This window comes from Dipodomys merriami, unplaced genomic scaffold (genome assembly GCF_024711535.1).
Source record: "Dipodomys merriami isolate MVZ:Mamm:240054 unplaced genomic scaffold, mDipMer1.0.p SCAF_59, whole genome shotgun sequence".
NCBI classification, from domain to species: domain Eukaryota; kingdom Metazoa; phylum Chordata; class Mammalia; order Rodentia; family Heteromyidae; genus Dipodomys; species Dipodomys merriami.
The window spans coordinates 2,716,190-2,736,540 of NW_027206168.1; the positions used below are offsets into that span (position 1 = coordinate 2,716,190).

At 44.9% G+C, this 20,351-nt stretch overlaps 1 protein-coding gene across 6 annotated transcripts; it reads right to left on the reverse strand.

Moving 5' to 3' along the window:
• Positions 1-1,247: 1,247 nt before the first annotated feature.
• Cntrob (centrobin, centriole duplication and spindle assembly protein) lies at positions 1,248-20,230 on the reverse strand. 6 transcript variants are annotated; one of them, XM_070001452.1, is made up of 20 exons: positions 20,204-20,220; positions 19,102-19,624; positions 17,086-17,170; positions 16,780-16,861; positions 16,159-16,315; positions 14,969-15,085; positions 14,680-14,796; positions 14,053-14,151; positions 11,988-12,224; positions 11,562-11,708; positions 10,370-10,503; positions 9,475-9,600; positions 8,847-9,009; positions 6,841-7,099; positions 5,601-5,755; positions 4,973-5,033; positions 4,353-4,523; positions 4,097-4,229; positions 2,035-2,107; positions 1,248-1,776 (listed from the first exon to the last, which is right to left on the reverse strand). In XM_070001452.1, the coding sequence occupies exons 2-20, from the start codon at positions 19,372-19,374 to the stop codon at positions 1,651-1,653; spliced, it is 2,715 nt and encodes a 904-aa protein (XP_069857553.1). In that variant the 5' UTR covers positions 19,375-19,624; positions 20,204-20,220; the 3' UTR covers positions 1,248-1,650. The 6 variants fall into 6 exon arrangements, with proteins under 6 accessions (XP_069857553.1, XP_069857550.1, XP_069857555.1 ...); XM_070001449.1 differs by lacking the exon at positions 20,204-20,220 and adding an exon at positions 20,066-20,169; XM_070001454.1 differs by lacking the exon at positions 19,102-19,624 and having other exon boundaries at positions 20,204-20,230.
• Positions 20,231-20,351: the final 121 nt, after the last annotated feature.

A 20,351-nucleotide genomic window follows, 5' to 3' on the forward strand; every position in this document is an offset into this window, starting at 1 on the left:
CAGGGCTCCAAGCCAGGTAGTGGTCACTCATGCTTATAATCCTAACTACTCAGGAGATATGAGAATCTCAGTTCTAAAGGAGACAAATCTGTGGACTCTTAACTCCTATTAACCAGCAAAAAGCTAGAACTGAAGGTGTGCTCAAGTGGTAAGTAGGAGTGTGCCACTTCTATACCCATTTGTGTTTTGGTTCTTTGCTTCTACATGCTAGTCAGAGCATTCCTGACCTGTGGGCTGAGGACGGAGTGATCCTGAACACGGATGAGAAGAACCCACACAATTTCTGGTTATCCATCTTCATCTTTTCTTTCTCACTCCCTCTCCAGAAGGCTTAGGTAGAAGGAAATAAAACCTAAATGTTTATTGATATGAAGAATTGTTTGAGTCTATAATCATCTAGATGCTCTCTGTTTTGGATTTAATCAAAGGGCATTGCCCATTTCAGACTCTGGTAAACCAACCAGGACCAGGATCTTCAGAACTACACTCTCCATCACCACCATCTGCACCATGATCCACACCAGAAGAATTGTGCATGGGTCCTGGAAGCGTGGTCCCACGCATACTCAGTTTAATTGAAAATAGACCATGTGGCTTTTGGTGTATGAACCTTGAAGTTGGGGGCATTAGTTTCATGGAGATGTCATTTCCTAACATTGCTTTTCTATGTTCATTTTGGTGAGCATTAGGATGGAAATTGTTTGCCATTATGGCCTTTTTCATTCTAATTGTTCACATTTTAAAGATAATAGGCATAATATGTCTGCTCATAGTAGCACAATTTACCGTCTGAATCACCAGTGCACTGGAAAGAATGCACTCTTCTTAAAATACAAGACTTTGACTGGGCACACTGGCTTATGCCAATAACCCACCTAGTTAGGAGGTAAAGACAGAAGGAGAACAGTCTGAGCCTAGCTCAGGCAAAAGTTGTCAAGACCCTTTCTCAAAAAACAAGCTGGGCAAGATGGGATTTGCCTATACTTCTAGCAACATGGGAGGCAGTGGTAGGAATGTCATGATCCAAGACTAGGTCTAGGCAAAAGTATGAAATCCTAGCTCAAAAATAAAAGCAAAAAGAGTTTTTGGCATGAATCAAGTACTATACAGCAAGCTCAAGTCTGAGTCCAAATAAACAAACGAAACAAAACAGAAAAAAAAAAAACCCAAAACAAAAAGCCCCTTCACAAAAACCACATTTTTGTATAAATTTTTACACAACAGCTTATTCTTTTATTAACAATTTTTCCTGATTGTTAAAATAACACGTGTTTTAGAAAATTTATAAAGTACAAAAAATGCATAAAAAAGAAAGTAAGAGTCATTCATAATTCTAGTACCAATCACTAATCACTGTATAGATTTTACTCTATACCAACACTGAACTTCAGCTCACTCCAACTTCCAGAATTCATAGAATTCTTACATAGTATTGATCTTTTCCCACAGAAAATAGCGTATAAATATGTAACATATACAAAATACTGAAATAGAATAAAGGGTTTTTTTTTTTTTTTACAAACTAGCCTTCCTGTAGAACCCCATTTCCCAAATTCCTCTGAGTCAGAGACTCTAATACATACTAACCATTTATTGAAATAAAAAGCAGAAGAGGAAGAGGAGAAGAAAGCCCTTAGAAAGGGTAGGAGCTCATCTCCAGACCCCACCCCTACTCCTCACGCTACTGGGGGCAGGGTGCCCAATTTTCTTCCGTGCAGGAGCTTTTTCAGTCTTAGGGGCTGTAGCAATACGACGAGAGACAGCTTGGGAAGGGATCTGAGAGTTGAGAAAAGAGATGAAAAAGTCAGCATCACATACTCTCAATCCCTCAACCCCATGGAGGAAGGGCACACTGTGAAGAGGCCTAGAAAGCAGTGATGACAGGAGAAAGCAAGCCCATGCTCCAGCAAGTAGGACCTGGGATTGGAGAGCTGGGCAACAGGGCAATGGGGCAGTGGGGCAGTAGGGCAGCCAGGAAGTGGAAAGAGCTGAAGAGCCCAGTTCTCCCCTGGTCCCCGCCTGCATTTCCCTCACCTCTTTCCGGGGGATCTCACCCAAGCGGGAGTCTGTGTTCCTTCTGGGGACAGTCTCCCCTCGGCCATCAGTCCTACCACACAAGTCAAGGGTATGAAGATGGGGAAGCAATCCCCCAACCCTACCTAACACTGGACAGAAAATGCTCCTCAATTCTGTCTCTTAACAAGACCTCTCTGTACATCACCTTTATAACAACAATAAAACAAATTTTTTAAAAAAGAATAAGAACAAGGGCCAAGCACAGTGGTTAGCACCTGCAATCCTAGCTACTGAGAAGGCTGAGATCTGAGGATCACAGTTCAAAGCCAGCCCAGGAAAAAAAGTCTGTGAGACTCATCTCCAATTAGCCACAAAAAGCCAGAAGTAGAGTTATGGCTCAATAGTAGAGCCTTGAGCAAAAAAGCTCAGGGACAGTGCCCCAGACCCTGAGTTCAAGCCCCAGGACCAGCACCTCCCCCTACCCCCATAAAAAGAACAAGGATAGAACTCAAATAGTGTAAGGGAGAATTCAAAAGATATAACTCCTGCCCAACTCTGGTGGCTCACGCCTGTGATCTTAGCTACTAAGGAGGCTGAGATCTGAGGATCACGGTTCAAAGCCAGCCTGGGCAAGACAGTCTGTGAAACTCTTATCTCCAATTATCCACCAGAAAACCGGAAGTGCTGCTGTGGCTCAAGTGGTAGAGTGCTAGCCTTAAGCTGAGGATCTCAAGGACAATGCCCAGGCTTAGACTTCAAGCTCCGTGACTGACCAAAAAAGAAAAAAAAAAAAAAAAAAAAGATAATAATTCCTTAGAAAGGCTAACACCTAGTCCAACAAAATAAACCCTAGGAAATGGGTACTCAAAACAGGGAAGTGGACTCAGGAGAGGATACCAAATGAAAAGAGGAAATGGGAAGAATGCAGTCATAAAATTAAATGCATATAGGGGGCTGGGAAGGTGGCACAGTGGTAGAGCGCTTGCCTTGCATGCCTGAAGCCCTGAGTTCGATTCCTCAGCACCACATAAGCAAAAAGAAAAAAGCCGGAAGTGGCGCTGTGGCTCAAGTGGTAGAGAGCTAGCCTTGAGCTGAAGAGCTGAGGGACAGCACCCAGGCCCAGAGTTTCAGGCCCCACGACCGGACCCCCCCCAAAAAAAAAAACTAAATGCATATACTACAAAATTAAGAAAACTGAGCGAAGGGTGGAGTTTGGAAGAATGATGGAAAATAATAAAAGGAGTGACATTGATCAAGATGCACTATATTCATAAGCTGCATGGCAAGTCCTTTGTACAATTACTTAAAGATTATAATTTTTTTTTCTTTACCAGTCGTAGGGTTTGAACCAGAGCCTGGGCACTGTTGCTGAGCTTCTTTTTTTCACTCAAGACTAGCACTCTACCACTTGAGCCACAGCGCCACTTCTGGCTTTTTTTATGTGGTACTGAAGAATCTAACCCAGGGCTTCATGCATGTTAGGCAAGCACTCTACCACTAAGCCACATTCCTAGTCCAAAGATTATAATTTTTAAAAGTATTATATTTTTTTAAAAAAGAACAGAAACAAATGGGATCAATAGGAAGAGATGCCAATGGAGTCCAATGATTCAGAAAAGCCAGTATCTCAGGATTCTGAGTTTTGAGCTTCAGGGTGAAGAGAGGAAATAATCTAGCACACAGAACACAGGAAAGAGGAAATAAAGAAAAAAAAAGCAAGCCAGCTGCCATTAGTTCACTCCTGGCTACTCAGGAGACTCTTATCTCCAAGTAACCAGCAAAAACAAACAAACAAAAATTGGCTTGGTAGATCATCAAGTGGTAGAGATCTGCTGTAAGCAAAAAAGCCAAGCAAGAACATAAGGGCCTTGAATTCAAGCCCCAATGCTGCCCCAACTCAAAAAAGCAGTAAAAATGGAGACAAGGAGAGATGGGAACAATGAGAAGCACATCATTTACTTTCCTTCCAAAAACACAACAAAAAGGGAGTCTTCTCAACAACTGCCATGCTGCAGTCTTCCCTGTCCTGTACCTCTCCCTAATCCAGATTCCACTTCCATCCTCCTCCCCAAGTGTGTACCTGCTGTGCTCTAGCCTCTTCAGGGAGAGAAGCAGGTCCTCAGAAGGCACAGTGTCCCAACCTCGGGCCTGGTACAGTCGTAATAGCTGAGACAACTCCATCAGCTGCCTTGGGGAGTTAGGCATTTCTGCACCTGAGACACATGTTGTTACAGGTCATTGCTCTAGACACCCTCCTGCCCTCATTTTCTCTAGAAATCCAGAAGGCCTAAAGCTTTTCCATTCTTCTTTCCTTGGTGAACTGACGGTCTCCTTACCTCTCTCTGGAGAACCAGTACTAGGACCACTGTCTTGGGAATGGGATGAGGGAAGCTCGTGGACCCGGAAGAGACCAGATGCCATGGCTAAGGGAACTTTAGTTTTATGGACCGGGGGTGGAAGCCGTGGCACTTGAGGGACTTCTTCCCAAGATGGGACACTACGAGGACCTAACAAAGAGGAAAGCGATTCAAGAATGAAGAATAGGACATACAAATGAACAACAACCCTGCCCACTCCAAGAAAATCTTGCTATATCATGATTTCTATAAAATAAAAAGAACAATAGGTATAATATTCCCAATGGTTATAATGTACTAGACAGCCAAGTTATCTTGTCATTTTAATGTAAGTACTTTTTTTACTCAGGTAGCAATTAGCTGTTAGCTGTTATCAATCTCATACTGCAGAATACTAGAAGTAATTGTAACAGTGCCAGGTATAGTGACAAATTGCTTTAGAAGTGGAATGCAGATTCAGATGAAGTATGTACAATCTCCCTATAGATCATTACTGTGGCTTTGTTTCTAATTCAGATTTGCTTATTTGCTAAGACATAAAGCATTTCAATTAAACAATTAAATTTGGGGGGCCCATCTTGTTCATAGTTGAAACTCACCAGACTTAGGGGGCAACAGGTCAACAGAGCTCTCATTGTTCTGGGGTACAGTCTCCAGCAGCTAAGGAAACAACACAGTAAGGTTTCCTAATTGATGGTATTGAGGAGAGTACAGTGCTAAAGAAAGGGCTAGTTCCAAAAGAGAATGATGTACTAGGAATGATGTGGACAGACAGGGCACAGAGCTGAGACAAGAACTGGTCCTAAAAGGAAAGGAAGCCAGCTGGGGTTGCTGACGAATGCCTATTATCCCAGCAATTAGGCATCTGAGGCAGAAGAAACATGAGTTTAAGGCCGGCCTGGACTACATAGTGAAAACCTGTTTTAAAACAAAGCAAATGGCCAGGCGCCGGTGGCTCACACCTGTAATCCTAGCTACTCAGGAGGCTGAAATCTGAGGATCACAGTTCACAGCCAGCCCGGGCAAGACAATCTTATCTCCAATTAGCCACCAAAAAAGCCAGAAATGTAGTGAAGCTTTAGTTCAAGTGATAGAGCACCAGCCTTGAGCAAAAAAGCTCAAGGAAAGTACCCAGGCCCTGAGTTCAAGCCCTAGAATCAGTTTAAAAAAAGTGGGAAGAGGAATGAGAAAGGGCACAGAAAAAAAATGGTCTACATGGAATCTTACCTGCTGCAAAAAATTCTTAAGACCCTGGAGCTGAGATGCAGGTGGCAGTGCTGGCTTTAGGAAACCATCCCCATCCAATCCAGGATCTTCTTCAGGGAATGGCCGTTCTGCCCTTTGATCAGCATCAAAGGTCCCCAGTGCCGAGAAGATCCCAGCTATAAAGTGAATTAGTGCTTTTGTAGGGGTGGCAGTTTCTCAACAAATTAACTCACCAAATGACCAAGGAAATGGCACTATTACATGTAAAACATATCATAGCTAAAAGAAGAAGCTGTTTGTCAGTACTGGATTTGGACTCAAGGCCCTGCACTTGCTAGGCCAGTGTCCTACTGCTTGAGCCACATATCCAGACTAAGAGCTGGAGAAAGAACAAACATAGGAAATGGCACAGCTGAATTCTAAGACAAAAGTATATGGAGAAAAAGAAAGCAATGGTGTTCAAGACTCTAAACCAATAATACCTTAACTCCTTATAGAATGGAAATAGTTGATAGATATGTTCTGCTGCTTTACCAGAACATATCCCTAATCTTTTTTTTGGTGCCAGTCCTGGGGCTTTAACTCAGGGCCTCAGTTTGAGCCACAGCTCCATTTCCAGCTTTTTGGGTAGGTAATTGGAGATAAAAGTCTCATGGACTTTCTTGCCCAGGCTGGCTTCAAACCATAGTCCTCAGATCTCAGCCTCCTGAGTAGCTAGGATTACAGGTGTGAGCCACTGGCACCTAGCACTATTGCATAATTTGCAATGCAATGCAATTTGCCCTTCATCTTTAATTTTCCCCTGGTTGTCATATTTGTGCCATATAGGACATGTGCATCCACCTAAGTCATATATGACAAAGCCAGGGGTGGCCACCCACCAAGGCCAGCCAGTCCAGTAGATATATGCCAATCTACCACATCACCTCTTAATTTAAGTTGGACTTAAGAAACTCAATAAATGTTTAAAGCCTGAGCTAGAGTTAGTGTCATGGCTGGTCAAATCCATGTGTAAACCATGGAACAAGGACCTTGAGTGACAGAGAACGCTGGTCTAACAAGACAAAGGAGAAAGCATGCTGGATGGGAAGTATGAGCCCAAGCGAGAAGGGATATTTTGCTGCTGTTCCCAGCCACACCCCTGTTCCCTATTCCAGTCCACCTGCATCCCATTTCCATGAACTCTCCTACCCTTTGCCTGAAAGGAAAGCTAGAAGTCATGCATCTAAGGGGAATCCCACTGACTTCTTCCCTCACTTACCTGAAGATGGAGCAAGATCAGGTTTGGGTTCTAGGGGCTGGAAGGAGTTCTGGCTCTGGAAAGGGTGCCCCAGCAGGAGACTAAGATCAGGAGAGGAACTGCAGTGGGCAGGAGGTATTCCAGGCAGCTCGCTCCTTGCTTCCCGGCTCTGCTGCAGCACAGGTTTCAGGGCCACAGCTGCAGGAGGCACACTCCACACTCTCCTCTCCCCCTTCTCCGGCTCCAAAGACCCAGGGCTAGAGGGCTCAGCAGGAGGAACCTGGCCAATGTATTCAGATAGAAGTCATGGTACAGACACTTAGTGAGATTATAAATTACCTCAACTTTCTTAAAAGAAGGTTGGGTAACCTCTACCAATTATTCAATGGATAAAAACCATTACATTTTAAGCTTTAAAAATTGTGAAAATACCATACAGAGGGGTTACAATTACATGGGCAAGGTTGGGGTTTTTGCTTATAATTCTATTTCGAGACATTTTTTAGATATACAAAGACGTATCTTAATGATATTTATTGTAGGTATCAGATAAAGGAATAACTATTACACACATCAATAAAAACTTAGTTGAAAAAAAGGCATATGGCAGTAGATAGGAGGTGAACATTTGGGATATGGGTGGGATAGATGAGAGGGGAGATAAGGCTCAGTTTCTACTTCTAAGGCGAGAACCTGGGAGGCTAAGGCACAGGGATAGGAGATAATTTTTACTGTGAACTCTTAATATTCAGGATTTCCTTTTTATCAGTGCATATTATTACTTATTTTACAAAACATGTTAGTTAATACTAACAAGTTCATAATTAAAAGAAGAATGTTACAGGTCTCTAGGCATTCACATACAGCGAGACCCAAGGAGGCTATTCTTAGGAGAAGAAGAGAAAGGCACAATGCCTATATACATCTGATCATACAAAATATTTATCGAAATGAATTCCAAGAAATGGAAATAAGAGGGTTTTCCCCCTTTTACTATTTTCTTCTCTTTTTGTTCTGTTTGTTCATTTATATATCTTTGGGAATATAAGGGCAGGCACAGAAATACAGGGACAAAGGGTGAACACATGCAGCAATGGTACTCAATGGACACTATGTTGAAATGAACTATACAACTTGTGGGTAGAGATGGGAAGGAAAAACTGGGAGAAAGCAAAGGAATGGTAACATTGTCCCAAAAGAAATGTACTTTTTTTGGGCTGGGAAGTTGGCTCAGTGGTAGAGTGCTTGCCTCGCATGCATGAGGCACTGGGCTCGATTCCTCAGCACCACATAAGCAGAAAAAAGCCGGAAGTGGTGCTGTGGCTCAAATGGTAAAGTGCTAGCCTTGAGCTGAAGAGCTGAGGGACAGCGCCCAGGCCCAGAGTTCAGCCCACACGACCGGATCAAAAAAAAAAAAAAAAAAAGTACTGTTTTTTTGTCAGTTGTGGGGCTTGAGCTCTGGGCCTGGGCGCTGTCCCTGAGCTCTTCAGCTCAGGGATAGCGCTCTACCACTTGAACCACAGTGCCACTTCCAGTTTTCTGGTGGATAACTGGAGATCAGAGTCTCATGGACTTTCCTGCCTGGGCTGGCTTTGAACGGAGATCCTCAGATCTCAGCTTCCTGAGTAGCTAGGATTACTAGCTACTAGTACTAGAATACATTTCTAGCCACTGGTACTCAGCTAGAAATGTACTCTTTACCTGACTTATGTAACTCTAACCTCTCTGTACACCACCATTATAACAAAAAATAAAAATAAGAAGAATGTGCAAGATGCCAACATGAGAAGAGCTAGCTAGGAATAAGACTCCATATTCTACTCTAGAGCAGGACTTAGCAACAATTTTTAACCTTGATTCCCATAATTCAGTCTGCTGTTATTTCACTAAATTAGAATCGCATATTATTCACCACCTATGAGTCTGGGAGAAAAGTTATGTTCAATGGAATATGGTCAGTCTGGGTGAGCTATGGCCATGACAAAAACATTTATTTTGGCGAGATAGTTCTTTGAAGCATTGCATACTTGTGAGTTAGAAGATGAGAGTGTGGTGCTGAGCAGCTGATTGGCCTCATCCCAGTGCGCCTGAAGCATGGCTTGGAGTCGTTCTACCAGCTCCACCCGCTGTTCTTCAAGCTGCTGGTTCCCATTCTGTAGGTCCCGAACTCGAGCTTGCTCCCGTGCCAGTCTGAAGAGAAGGGTAAAAGTAAGGACTTTTAAAGCACAGAGGCTGGGTCCTGATGACTCCTGCATATAATCCTAACTACTATAGGAAGCTGAGATCTGAAGATCTTGATTTGAAGCCAACCCAGGCAGACAACTCTGAGCAATCTCCAGCAGTTAACCAGCAAAAATCCAGATATGGAAGCGTGGCTGAAGTAGTAGAGTGTCAGCCTTAAGAAAAACAAGCTATGAGATCTTAAGTCCTTGAGTTCAAGCCTCAGTAGTCCCACAAAAAAATAAAAAATAAAATGAAGCAGAAACTTGGAAGTTAAGAAAAGCCAAGATGGAATGTCAGACCTTTCAAGTTCTAAAGAAGCTGGCTAATATGGAAGAGGAAAAATCTTCTAAGATGCAGCTCTTTACCAACCCTAGTCTGGACTCTACCCATGGAAGAAGCTGAGGACTACTAGGGACTTCCAGGGACCAGTACCTGAGCTCATAGTCCTGAGCCACCTGCTGCTGCCGTTCCTCTCGTTCTGCCATTTCTACCTTGAACTGAGCCAATTGGGTGGCCAGTTCCTGCTGATGCTGTCCATTGAGCTCTTGAAGCTGCTTCCTAGGAGGGTATGGATGAATAAAGAGGACTGAGATTGGAGACAGAAGATGCGATCAGTGAGGAGAAGACAGAATGTGTAAGAGATGGGGTAACAGTGAGTCTTCTGGTCTGGCCACAGCACAGCAAAAGGTAAGAACAAAGCTAGGGTCTCAAGATGAACTTCTCAAGATGACATGAAGACTTAAGGGAAAGTGACTTATTTAAGAAGTATTTGCAGCAGGGGCTAGGAAGGTGGCTTAGTGGTAGAGTGCTTGCCTTGCATGCATGAGGCCCTGGCTTCGATTCCTCAGCACCACATAAGCAGAAAAAGCTGGAAATGGTGCTGTGGCTCAAGTGGTAGAGTACTAGCCTTGAGCTGAAGAGCTCAGGGACAGTGCCCAGGCCCAGAGTTCAGGCACCATGACTGGCAAAAAAAAAAAAAGCATTTGCAGAAAGTGGTGAGGAATGTGGGGGGAGGGGCGCAGAGGAGCACTTCAGGAAGGTTACTCCCACAGAGCAGCTCTAGAGATGGCTCAGCTTCCACCTCAGCAAGGGACTGGAGGCCCCATAGACCTATAGCCTTCAGTTCTCAGTTACAGGCTATTCCTGTGGGAAGAAAATACTCAGGACATCTGGCTCTCCATGAGCACCTGATGGCAGCACTCCTAAGAGGGATTAAGGTCCTGGCTGATGGGAGTGAAAGTATACCCTGGGAGCAAGTGGCTAGAAAATAGCAAAGGGCTTTGAACACGTGGGCAATGCTCACGGCAACCTAAGAAGTCCCAAGTACCTGTGTTGCTCCCTCAGGGAGGCTGCCTGCCGCAGGCTGTTCTCCTGCACCTGCGCCAGCCGCTCTGTCACCTGCTGCTCCAGCTGCACAGACAGCTCTGACTCCATCTGGATCCGCTGGCTGTCATACCGGGCCTGGGAGTGAAGGAGGTTGGGATGGCAGTCAGTTCAGTACTGTCTAGGCTGAGAAGAGGACTGAGGATGTAATATGGACAGAACCACAACTAACATTCCCTGAATCTGCCTAAGGAATAAAGAGTAAAAATTGTAACCTAAGTCCTCTTTCTTACTAAACCATGATGTACACATACCTTATATGTACATACAGGTGAAAACTACTTGGGACAAAATATCAGCCCAAGGAAATGTGTTTAGGCAGAGCAATCAAATCATGTGTCTGAGAGAACTTATGTAGTTATCCTTAGCAAAATACTTGAAATCCAGTATGAAGTCCATAAATGTCAGTGTCTTTTGCTTTATAAGCAGAGTACATCCATAACTACTGTCTGCTCTATTTCATGACCGAGGTCTAACTAATTTGACTTTGAGATTTACTTAGATGGAAAACGTTTTCCTAAGTCTAACTGTATATTAAAAACAATGTTGAGCACTATACTATGCCAGGCTATGAGCACCATCGTGCCTTCCTGGATCCCCAACCTATATAGAGGACTTAACCCAAGTCATTAATGAATGTTACAAAGCAGACTGTCACTGTTGGAATCAGGTCTCTGACTAAAACCTTCACCTGCTTATATAATCTATGCAATTAAGTGTAGTCTCATCTCTTTTAAATTAACATGAGGCTGGTGACATGGCTCAGAGGTCAGAGTACCTGCCTAGCAAGTGTGAAGCCCTGAATACAAACCATAGTATCACACACACACACACATACTCATACATACACAAATGATAATAATAATTTTAAAAATCAAGTAAAATAAAATAACATGAGCTATCTTCAATCAGTTTAAGTCTATATACTCTTAAGGTTGCCCTAGATTAGTCTGCATTGTGGGAAACTGTTACTTAGAGATAAATGATTGAGTTTACAAGAGAATATTACCAAATAACACACAGAAGCCACTGATGTAATCAACTCAAAATACCTGAGATGGGAGTATCTTCTGTGACTGCCTCAGCCCTGCTTTTCTCAACCAGAAAAAAAAACCAAGAGTACTCTGCCTGCTGACCTGAACCAAGCTCATTTCCAGCTGCAGGGCATCTCTTTCTCTCCGAGCTGTGTCCAGCTCTCCTTCCAGACGCCGCACCTCGGCTTGCACCAGCACCAACTGTTGCTGGACCTCCCGGGCTGCCTGGGCCTCCCTCTGACTGTTCCCCTAAGAAAGAGAATGCAAACATAAATGCAAGCCTCACCTCCTAGCTCCTGGTTACCTCTGTTCTTCAATGCATCCTCTGGTGACATAAATAAAGCCCAAGCTTCCTTTTTCTCTTGTCCCAAAGATCATATTTTCCCATCCTGGTTTAATGTTACGCATTGCCCCCATCCCTTCCAGCTAGACCTATACGCCCTCACCTTTAGCTCTTCACTCTCTATGTATCATACATATATTCTAATATCTCATCCCATTCCCAACTCTTCCAAGCACCACTTTCACCTTTTCCCTTTCCAGCTGAGCCTGGCTTTCTTCCTGCAGTGCTTGATGGCGTTCCTTTAGCTGGAGCTCTTGCTGGGCCCAAGCCTGCCGCTCTTCTTCTAGGGCAACCTGAAGAGTCTCCAGCTTCCGGAGCTCACTGAGCTGCCCAGCACGAGCCTCATCCCGTTCGTCCTGCAGGGCACGGCACCGCTGCTGCTCTACCTCCAAGCTCAGGGCCAGAGCTTGCCTTTCCTCCTCCTAAAGCACCAAGAGAAAACAAGGATTTCTTTTTCTCTCCCTTAAGGTACTGAGACTCATTCTTGTTAGGCAGTGCTCTACTACTTGAGCTATACCCTCAGACTCCCTCTTCCCCAAACTCCAAATTTTTAGTAAGCATTCAAGAGATCAGCAACTCACCACCACCATGCCTATACAATATGCCCACTGAGGTTTATGACAGTGAAGAAGCATAGAAGATTATAATAGAGTAGGTAAGAATTCCTAACCCAAGCTGGGCACTGGTGGCTCATGCTTGTAATCCTAGATATTCAGGAAGCTGAGATCTGAGGACAGAAGTTTGAAGCCAGCCCCGGCAGGAAAGTCTATAAAACTCTTATCTCCAACTAATTACAAAAAGCCAGAAGTAGAAATGTGGCTCAAATGGCAGACTGCTAGCCTTGAGCAAAAGAAATTTACAGAGCTTAGGCCCTGAGTTCAAACCACAAAAACTCCTATCCTAGAGTTAGATGGATAGGATTCAAACTAAAGTCTGAATCCTAGTTCTGTCATTAATTTACGCTGTGGTTTTCTTGTTTTTGTTTTTGAATCAGGGTCTCCATATGTAGCCTGGGATGGTCTCACTCTCACTATCATTTTGCTTTAGCTTCCTAGGTTCTGAGATTACAGGGCTGTATCATCATGCCCAGCTTATTATGTATTTTTAAGCACGTTTCTTTATCTGTAAAGTAACAGGGTCTGCCTTTTCAGGATTAAAGTGAAAAGCATAGAAAATACAGTTAGCAAAGTGTCTGGCACATACTAAGTACTCAATACACAATAACTATTATCATCATTATCAAAAGAAATTCCGCAAAGACTGGAAAATCCAACCTATAGCCAGGAGCTAGACAAGGATTCACTTCCATTAGCAGTCAGACTTACTTATTAAGACTATAAGTAAGCCTGCATGGAGCAAGCCTGTGTTCCAAACCTGGCTAACAACTCATACAGATAATCGTTTGACCACTTCAGCTCCAAGAAACTTGAGTCTTACACCCATCCCATACCTTTTGGGACTATGCCCTAAACCTGAAGAGTTCTCAAAACAGGCTGAACAACATACATGTACTGAATCAAAACATCTGGGTAGCAAGCACTTGAAAGGCAAAGACAAGAGGACTGTCAGTTCAAGACTAGTCTGCGTTACATATAGAAAATTGCAGGCCAGGGCTGGGAAGGTGGCTCAGTGGTAGAGTGCTTGCCTTGCATGCATGAGGCCCTGGGGTCGATTCCTCAGCACCACATAAGCAAAAAGAAAAAAGCCGGAAGTGGCGCTGTGGCTCCAGTGGTAGAGCACTAGCCTTGAGCTGAAGAGCTGAGGGACAGCGCCCAGGCCCAGAGTTCAGGCCCTACAACCGGACCCCCCCCCAAAAAAAAAAGAAAGAAAACAAAATTACAGGCCAGCCTGGGTTACATAGCTAAACCCTTTTTCCAAATGCAAACAAAAAAAACTTACATCTGGGTGAGCTAGGGATGTGTAGCTCAGTGGTAAAATACTTACCTAGAATGAGACCCTGGGTTTCATCCCTAGTACCACAAAAAATAAAATAAAAAAATACCACCACCACGAACAACAAAAACCTTTAACTTTGAGGGGTGAGTTCCAGAAGTTTATATTTTAAAATAATTTTCTAGATGGTTCTATCACTCTATTGAGGTCTACATTTTCAGCCTCTCAAAACTTATCTGATGCCACTGAATGTATAAATGCCCACTGTCTACCAATAGCCCATAGGTCTCTAGAAATGATTAACAGCTGCCACTGGAATTACCAGTGATTCATTCTCAGTGATCTCTGTCTTCTTACCAGGGCCTCTTGCTCCCGATGCTGTAGTCTGGCTCCTTCCTGTTCACGAGTCAGAGCCTCCATAGCTTCAGAAAGACTCTGCTCTAGACGGGTTACTGTCTTTCAGGAGAGAGAAACACAGAACAAAGGAAGTGAGAAAAAATAACTCTACTTCAAAAACAATTCACAAAATAAACTTGATACTTCCTGGGGCTGGGAATGTGGCTCAGTGGTAAGGTGCTTGCCTAGCGTGAAGCCCTGGGTTCGATTCCTCAGTACCACATAAACAGAAAAGGCCAGAAGTGGTGCTCTGGCTCAAGTGTTAAGAGTGCTAGCTATGAACAAAAGAAGCTCAGGAATAGTTCCCAGGCCCTGAGTTCAAACCTAAGGACTGGCCAAAACAAACAAACTTGATACTTCCTGGCTAACAACTAAATGAGAGACTTCATGTTGTGGGAAAAACTGGGAAGTCATCAAGGATGCCAATCAAACAATAGAAATAGTGAAGGGAGAAGAAAGGAAGGAAGGAAAAGAAGAGTTGTTAGGACAGCTACTGCACAATAGAGGTTAATCTTTTGGAAAACCTAATTCCAGAGCTATTTCTGCCTCTTTCCATCTAGAATTCTGCATATGATCCAGGTTACCTACCTCCTGCTGCTTGCTTCTGGTGAGTTCTGCTGCCTGGCGCTCCTCTTGAAGTCCTCGAAGTACCTCTGTTCGTTCAGCTTCATGCCGGTTCCAGCCTTCCACCACTCGAGCGAGGGTCTCAGGAAAGGCAAGTTAAGGCAGAATTTCAAAATAACCTTCTCCCAACAGTCAGTAAACCAACCACTTACCCCAGCTCTTAGTATGCACAAAAGGGGTTGGCTACCCCTTTTGCTTACTATTCCTTAATGCCTTCTATGAAAAGACCCAACGTTTTTGGCCACCCTGGTACCTTGTCCAGTTGTTCAATCATGATATCTTTCTTGCGGTCTGCAGCCACAGCTACTGCTAACTGCTGTTGCAGCTCTAGCACTCGGGTCTGCAGGCTCTGAATGTGGCGCTCACAATGCTGAGAAGAAGGGACAAGAGTATGGATGCTGGCTGGGCACTGGTGGCTCAAGCCTGTAATCCTGACTATTCAGGAGGCTGAGATCTGAGGATCACGTTTACAAAGCCAGCCGGGACAGGAAAGTCAATGAGACTCATATCCAGTTAACTCCAGAAAACTAGAAGTGGCGATGTAGCTCAAGTGGTAGAGTACTCACCTTGAGCTGAAGAGCTCAGGGACAGCACCCAGACCCAGAGTTCAAGCCCCACAACCGACCAAAAAAAGAGAGAGAGAGAGAGTATGGATGCTACCCTTCTATAATCCAACCACAATGTCTAGCCTTCTAACTCCTCTAGGGGGTAAATGGCTGCAGAAAGGGAGCCTGGGTCCCAAGAACAGAATCATTTTAGAGAGTTAAGACAATCAGCATATTCTGGGGCAGAAACCTTGAGGCCCAAGACCTGAAACACAAATTCTTCTTCCATCTCAGGAAACAGATGCTTAGCTTCTGGGTTCTTCCCTTAAGTCAATCTCCTGAGAAAACTTCCCAAAAACCTTTGCAATAAGGGCAGTAGCCCACAATGTTACTCTTACCTGAAGGAGCTCATTGGATACAATGATTAAACACAGCAAAGATAAGAGACAAGTCTTCATGTCCAAATGGTTTAAAATATGAGAACAGAGGGTGCCAAAAATGACAAACACTGGTTTCAACTTTTCCTTGACCTTGTCCATTTGTCTACCCTTTAAATATAAAGGCTGATGCTCATGAGATAAGGATTATTTTACCACTAGTAGCTGTAAAGGTGCACAAGCCAAAAAGTTTCATTCAACAAACACTTATGGGATGCGTATATGTACATTCTAGACCTTGGGGTAAAAATAGTGATCCTTGGAAGGGGAATTTAAATTGTTTTTTAAAGAGAGAATCAACCAGATGTATCAGCATGATACATTATATAGGGATTGAGAATGACTTCAGGATGGCCACAAGTCCTCCCCAGCTTTCAGGTTCTTATCCCTTAGCCCTTTCCAGCGCTCTGTTCCCTATTTCTAATCTTGGCTGCTTTCAGAAGAAAGCCTTTGTATCTCACCTTGCGACGGGTGTGCTCTGAGTCCAGTGCCTCTCTCAGCCCTTGAAAATCTGGTGGGTTAAGTGGGGGCCCCATTTGAAGGCTGGTATAGCGGGGAAATAATTCCTCCAGGGCTTGGGCAGAGCTGGATGGAGATAAGTCTTGCAGAGGCCGGGTGCTGAGCAAATCAAGTAGAGAGAATGTTAGGGTTGAGAAAGCCTTTAAGAGCCACTATTCTTACTGTTGTATTACAAGTGAGGAAACTGGGACCTCAAAGGGACAAGAGATTTGCCCAAAATTATAAGGTTAAGTAGTAACAGAGCCATAAACAGCACACTAGGCCTGTGATTCACTCTACAATGTTCTTCCTCTTCCATGCTGCTCTAACAGACTAAGCAGAAACAAGCTAACTTCTTCCAGGTGAAGAAGGATTGATGGTAAGAAAATCTAGGTACTACTTAAAAGCTACTCTATAGGTTCTAGAAGAGAGCAAGAGAGAAAAAGATGAGAACTGAAAGCTAAGCAACAGCCTTCTTAGCTCCCTAAGAGGTAAATAAACAGTCAGGAGAGCACTAAGGAGTAGAATAAGTGGATTTCTAAGATAGCAAGTGAGAATGCATTAAGAATCCAAGGAGAACTCACTTGAGCAAGGTAGCTGTGCTTTCACTGTCAAAGGAGTCGTCGTCTCGTCTTTCTGGGCCAGCTCCTGAAGTGAGGGGAGCCCCTGCACACAGCCCAAGGGATCCCATATCCAGAGTCAGGTAAGGACAGGAACAGGGATCATTTGAAGAAGAGAGAAGAGGTCCTTCCTTTGGACTTCCTCCATTCCCTTCCTCTCACGTCTCTTCTCTCAGAAATCCAGGTTTTCCTCCCTGCTTTCCTTCTCTACTGTCTCCCACTCTTACATCTAGGCTCTCCTTCAGAGCTCTTAGGAAGGGGCTTACTCACGGTAGGCCATATCACGTGAGGTTTGGAGCATGGTCTGGAGCTGACCCCGAACACTTTCCATCTCGAAGATATGCTTGGAACCATCCTAGAAAAAAAGTCCCCTGGAAATCAGATGCAACCTATACCATCCTTGCTCTGCCTACTGCAGGGGTAGGATTTTTTTTTTTTTTTTTTTTTTTTGGTCCAGTCGTGGGGACTGAACTCTGGGCCTGGGCGCTGTCCCTCAGCTCTTCAGCTCAAGGCTAGTGCTCTACCACTTGAGCCAGAGCGCCACTTCCGGCTTTTTTCTTTTTTTGCTTATGTGGTGCTGAGGAATTGAACCCAGGGCCTCGAGCATGCAAGGCAAGCGCTCTACCACTGAGCCACCTTCCCAGCCCAGGGGTAGGATTTTTATTCTGGCCCCGAGAAAGTAAAAAAATAAAATGGATCCAATAAGGGATGGTTTAACTTTAAACCAAAATTTCAAATGCCTACAGAAGCCAGAATGGAGAGCAAAAGAATCAAGTAGGCACGTAAAGGCAATGGTAGGGAGATTCAACTAAAGAAGCCCCTAAACATCCTTCCATCCTTCATTCTTCCTTTTTTTTTTTTTTGGCAGTACTGGGGATTGAACACTTACCAGGCAAACACTACTGCTTCAGCACCCAGACCAGAGATCATCTTTCTCCTATCCAATATGAATAACAGGCTTCTCTACCATTGATTATACTACTGGCCATTTTGTTGTTTTGTTTTACCATTTGTGAGGCTTAAACTTCAGGCCTGGACACTGTTTCTGAGCTTTTTTTTTTTTTTTTTTTTTTTGCTCAAAACTAGAGCTCTACCTCTTTGAGAAACAGCTCCACTTCCAGTTTTATGGTGGTTACCTGGAGATAAGAGTCCCATGGAAGCTGGGCGCCGGTGGCTCACGCCTGTTATCCTAGCTACACAGGAGGCTGAGATCTGAGGAATTCGGTTCAAAGCCAGCCTGGGCAGGAAAGTCCGTGGGATTCTTCTAGTCTTCTCTTTTTTTGGGGGTCTGGTCGTGGGGCCTGAACTCTGGGCCTGGGCGCTGTCCCTCAGCTCTTCAGCTCAAGGCTAGCACTCTACCACTTGAGCCACAGTGCCACTTCCGGCTTTTTTCTTTTTGCTTATGTGGTGCTGAGGAATCAAACCCAGGGCCTCAGGCATGCAAGGCAAGTGCTCTACCACTGAGCCACCTTCCCAGCCTAGTCCGTGGGATTCTTATCTCCAATAAACCACTAGTAAACTAGAAGTGGCTGTGGCTCAAGTGGTAGAGTGCTCGCCTTGAGCTGAAGAGCACAGGGACAGCGCCCAAGCCCAGAATTCAAGCCCCACAACCGACAAAAAAAAAAACAAAAAAACAAGAGTCTCGTGGGCTTTCCTGCCTGGGCTGGATTTGAACTGCAATCTTCAGATCTCAGCCTGGGTAGCTAGGATTACAGGCATGAGCCACCAGCACCCAGGGATATACTGTTTTTAATCATTTGCATACCATTTTTTGTGATCCTGGGGTTTCAGCTCAGGGCCTTGAGCTTTCAGATAGGCACTCTACCACTTGGGTTGCATAAATGATACAGTTGTAATGATCTGCAAGCCAATTTTTAATTTGCAAGCTGTTTTTTCAAAACAGCTTTGAACTTAAAAGATCCTATTTTGCTGCTGTACTTAAATCCCTAGTTCCCTCTTGGGACGAAGTAACCTTATCCACACTCTCTTACCCAGGTCCCAAGTCTCAGAACACCAACCTACCCCACAGTACAGGTGACAATGGCAGAAACGACAATAACAACAAAAAATGTAACAAACAAAAACACCAGGAAGTTTAAATTTCCCAAATTACGTTGTTTCAGGCCATTCTGTCCCATCATAAACATTTGCTCCCAGCAATAAGCTTGCAGAACTGTATGCTTTAAAAGGAAACTGACATCCAACAATAGTTTAAATCTCAGAAAAGCTAATTTGCAATCCCAAGACCCTGGAGTCTAGTAGTCCGCAGAGACACATCTCCCTCACCTTTTTCTTCAAGTTGTTCTCCAATCCAACTGACAAGCTGCGACTCAGCTCTTGAGCCAAGCCATCAAATGCCTCATGAGGAGGTGGGGAAGAGGAGGCTAAATACATCTGAGCTCTAGCAGTAGCCTCGGCCTGCCGGCTGAGGTGCAAAGAAGCATAGAGCTGGGAAGTCACCTCAGAGGACACTTGGTTGAGCCCAGGGGGCTCTGATGAATCACTCAGGAGATCTTCTGCTCGAAGAGGCGAACTGGGACTAGCAGTGGAGGTCGCCATGAGTACAGGGAAGAAAGGCTGCTAACTTTTGGTTCAGGTTTGGGAAAGGCCAGGGGGGGTAAGTTCACAGAGAAGGAAGGTTTGAGAGAAGGGAGGAAGACTCCTTGGTGAATAAGTATATCATAAGTTTCTGGGTAAAGTTTCCACCAGCTCCAGAAGCCATGTAGAAGGCAAAGGCATGCCTTTTCCTCAACTCTTAGGAACCGTGGAAAACGGGATGCGAGGAGCAGAGGGGATGTGGACAAAAGACCTGTTGAGGCAACAGCAAGGCTGAAATTCCTCTTCGCAACTAGAGTGCTGGACGCTGCAAGTCAATTTCGGCCCGGGCTCTCTCGGGTTAACTAGTCTTACTCGTCCTCTCATCCAGATCGTGCACACGGGAACCGACCCCAATTTAACCCGGGCCTAGCCTAGTCAGTCAGTCCTTCAGCTGCTCGCTCCAGGCTCGGCAGAGGCCGGACCTTACGCCACGCCCCTCCTCCCACTCCACTGGTTCCACCCAGAGTCCACTCTTTTATAGACCCCCTTCATCTCGCCACAGCAGGGATCCCTGGAATACCTCCCTCCCTGCGCCCCTCCCCCAAAGAACCCTGGAGAACCCTCGGTCACATCCTCAAATGTCCCTAAAATGCACCCCACTCTCGTCTACCCTGAGGAGCCCGCCCCGCTCCCACCACCGTCCTCGGCGCACCTTGAGTCTGCTGCCTCCAATTTGCCAAGGGAAGGGAGAGAAACTACCCCCACTCCCCTGAGCCTGGACCAGGAAAGATCAAGACCCCATCCGCCCGCAGCCCTCCCCACTCAAAACCGTTGGCAGCTTCTAGCCCACCTCCTGCAGCCCCGCCTCTCGCGCCTCGATGACGTCATCCGCCCGCGAGACAACGCTCGTAGCAGCCCCCAGGCGTCAGGAGCCTAGGTGCGCGTGCGCAGCTCTGGCGGTCATTGATTGGTTGAGGAAGGAGTTTGACAGTGATATT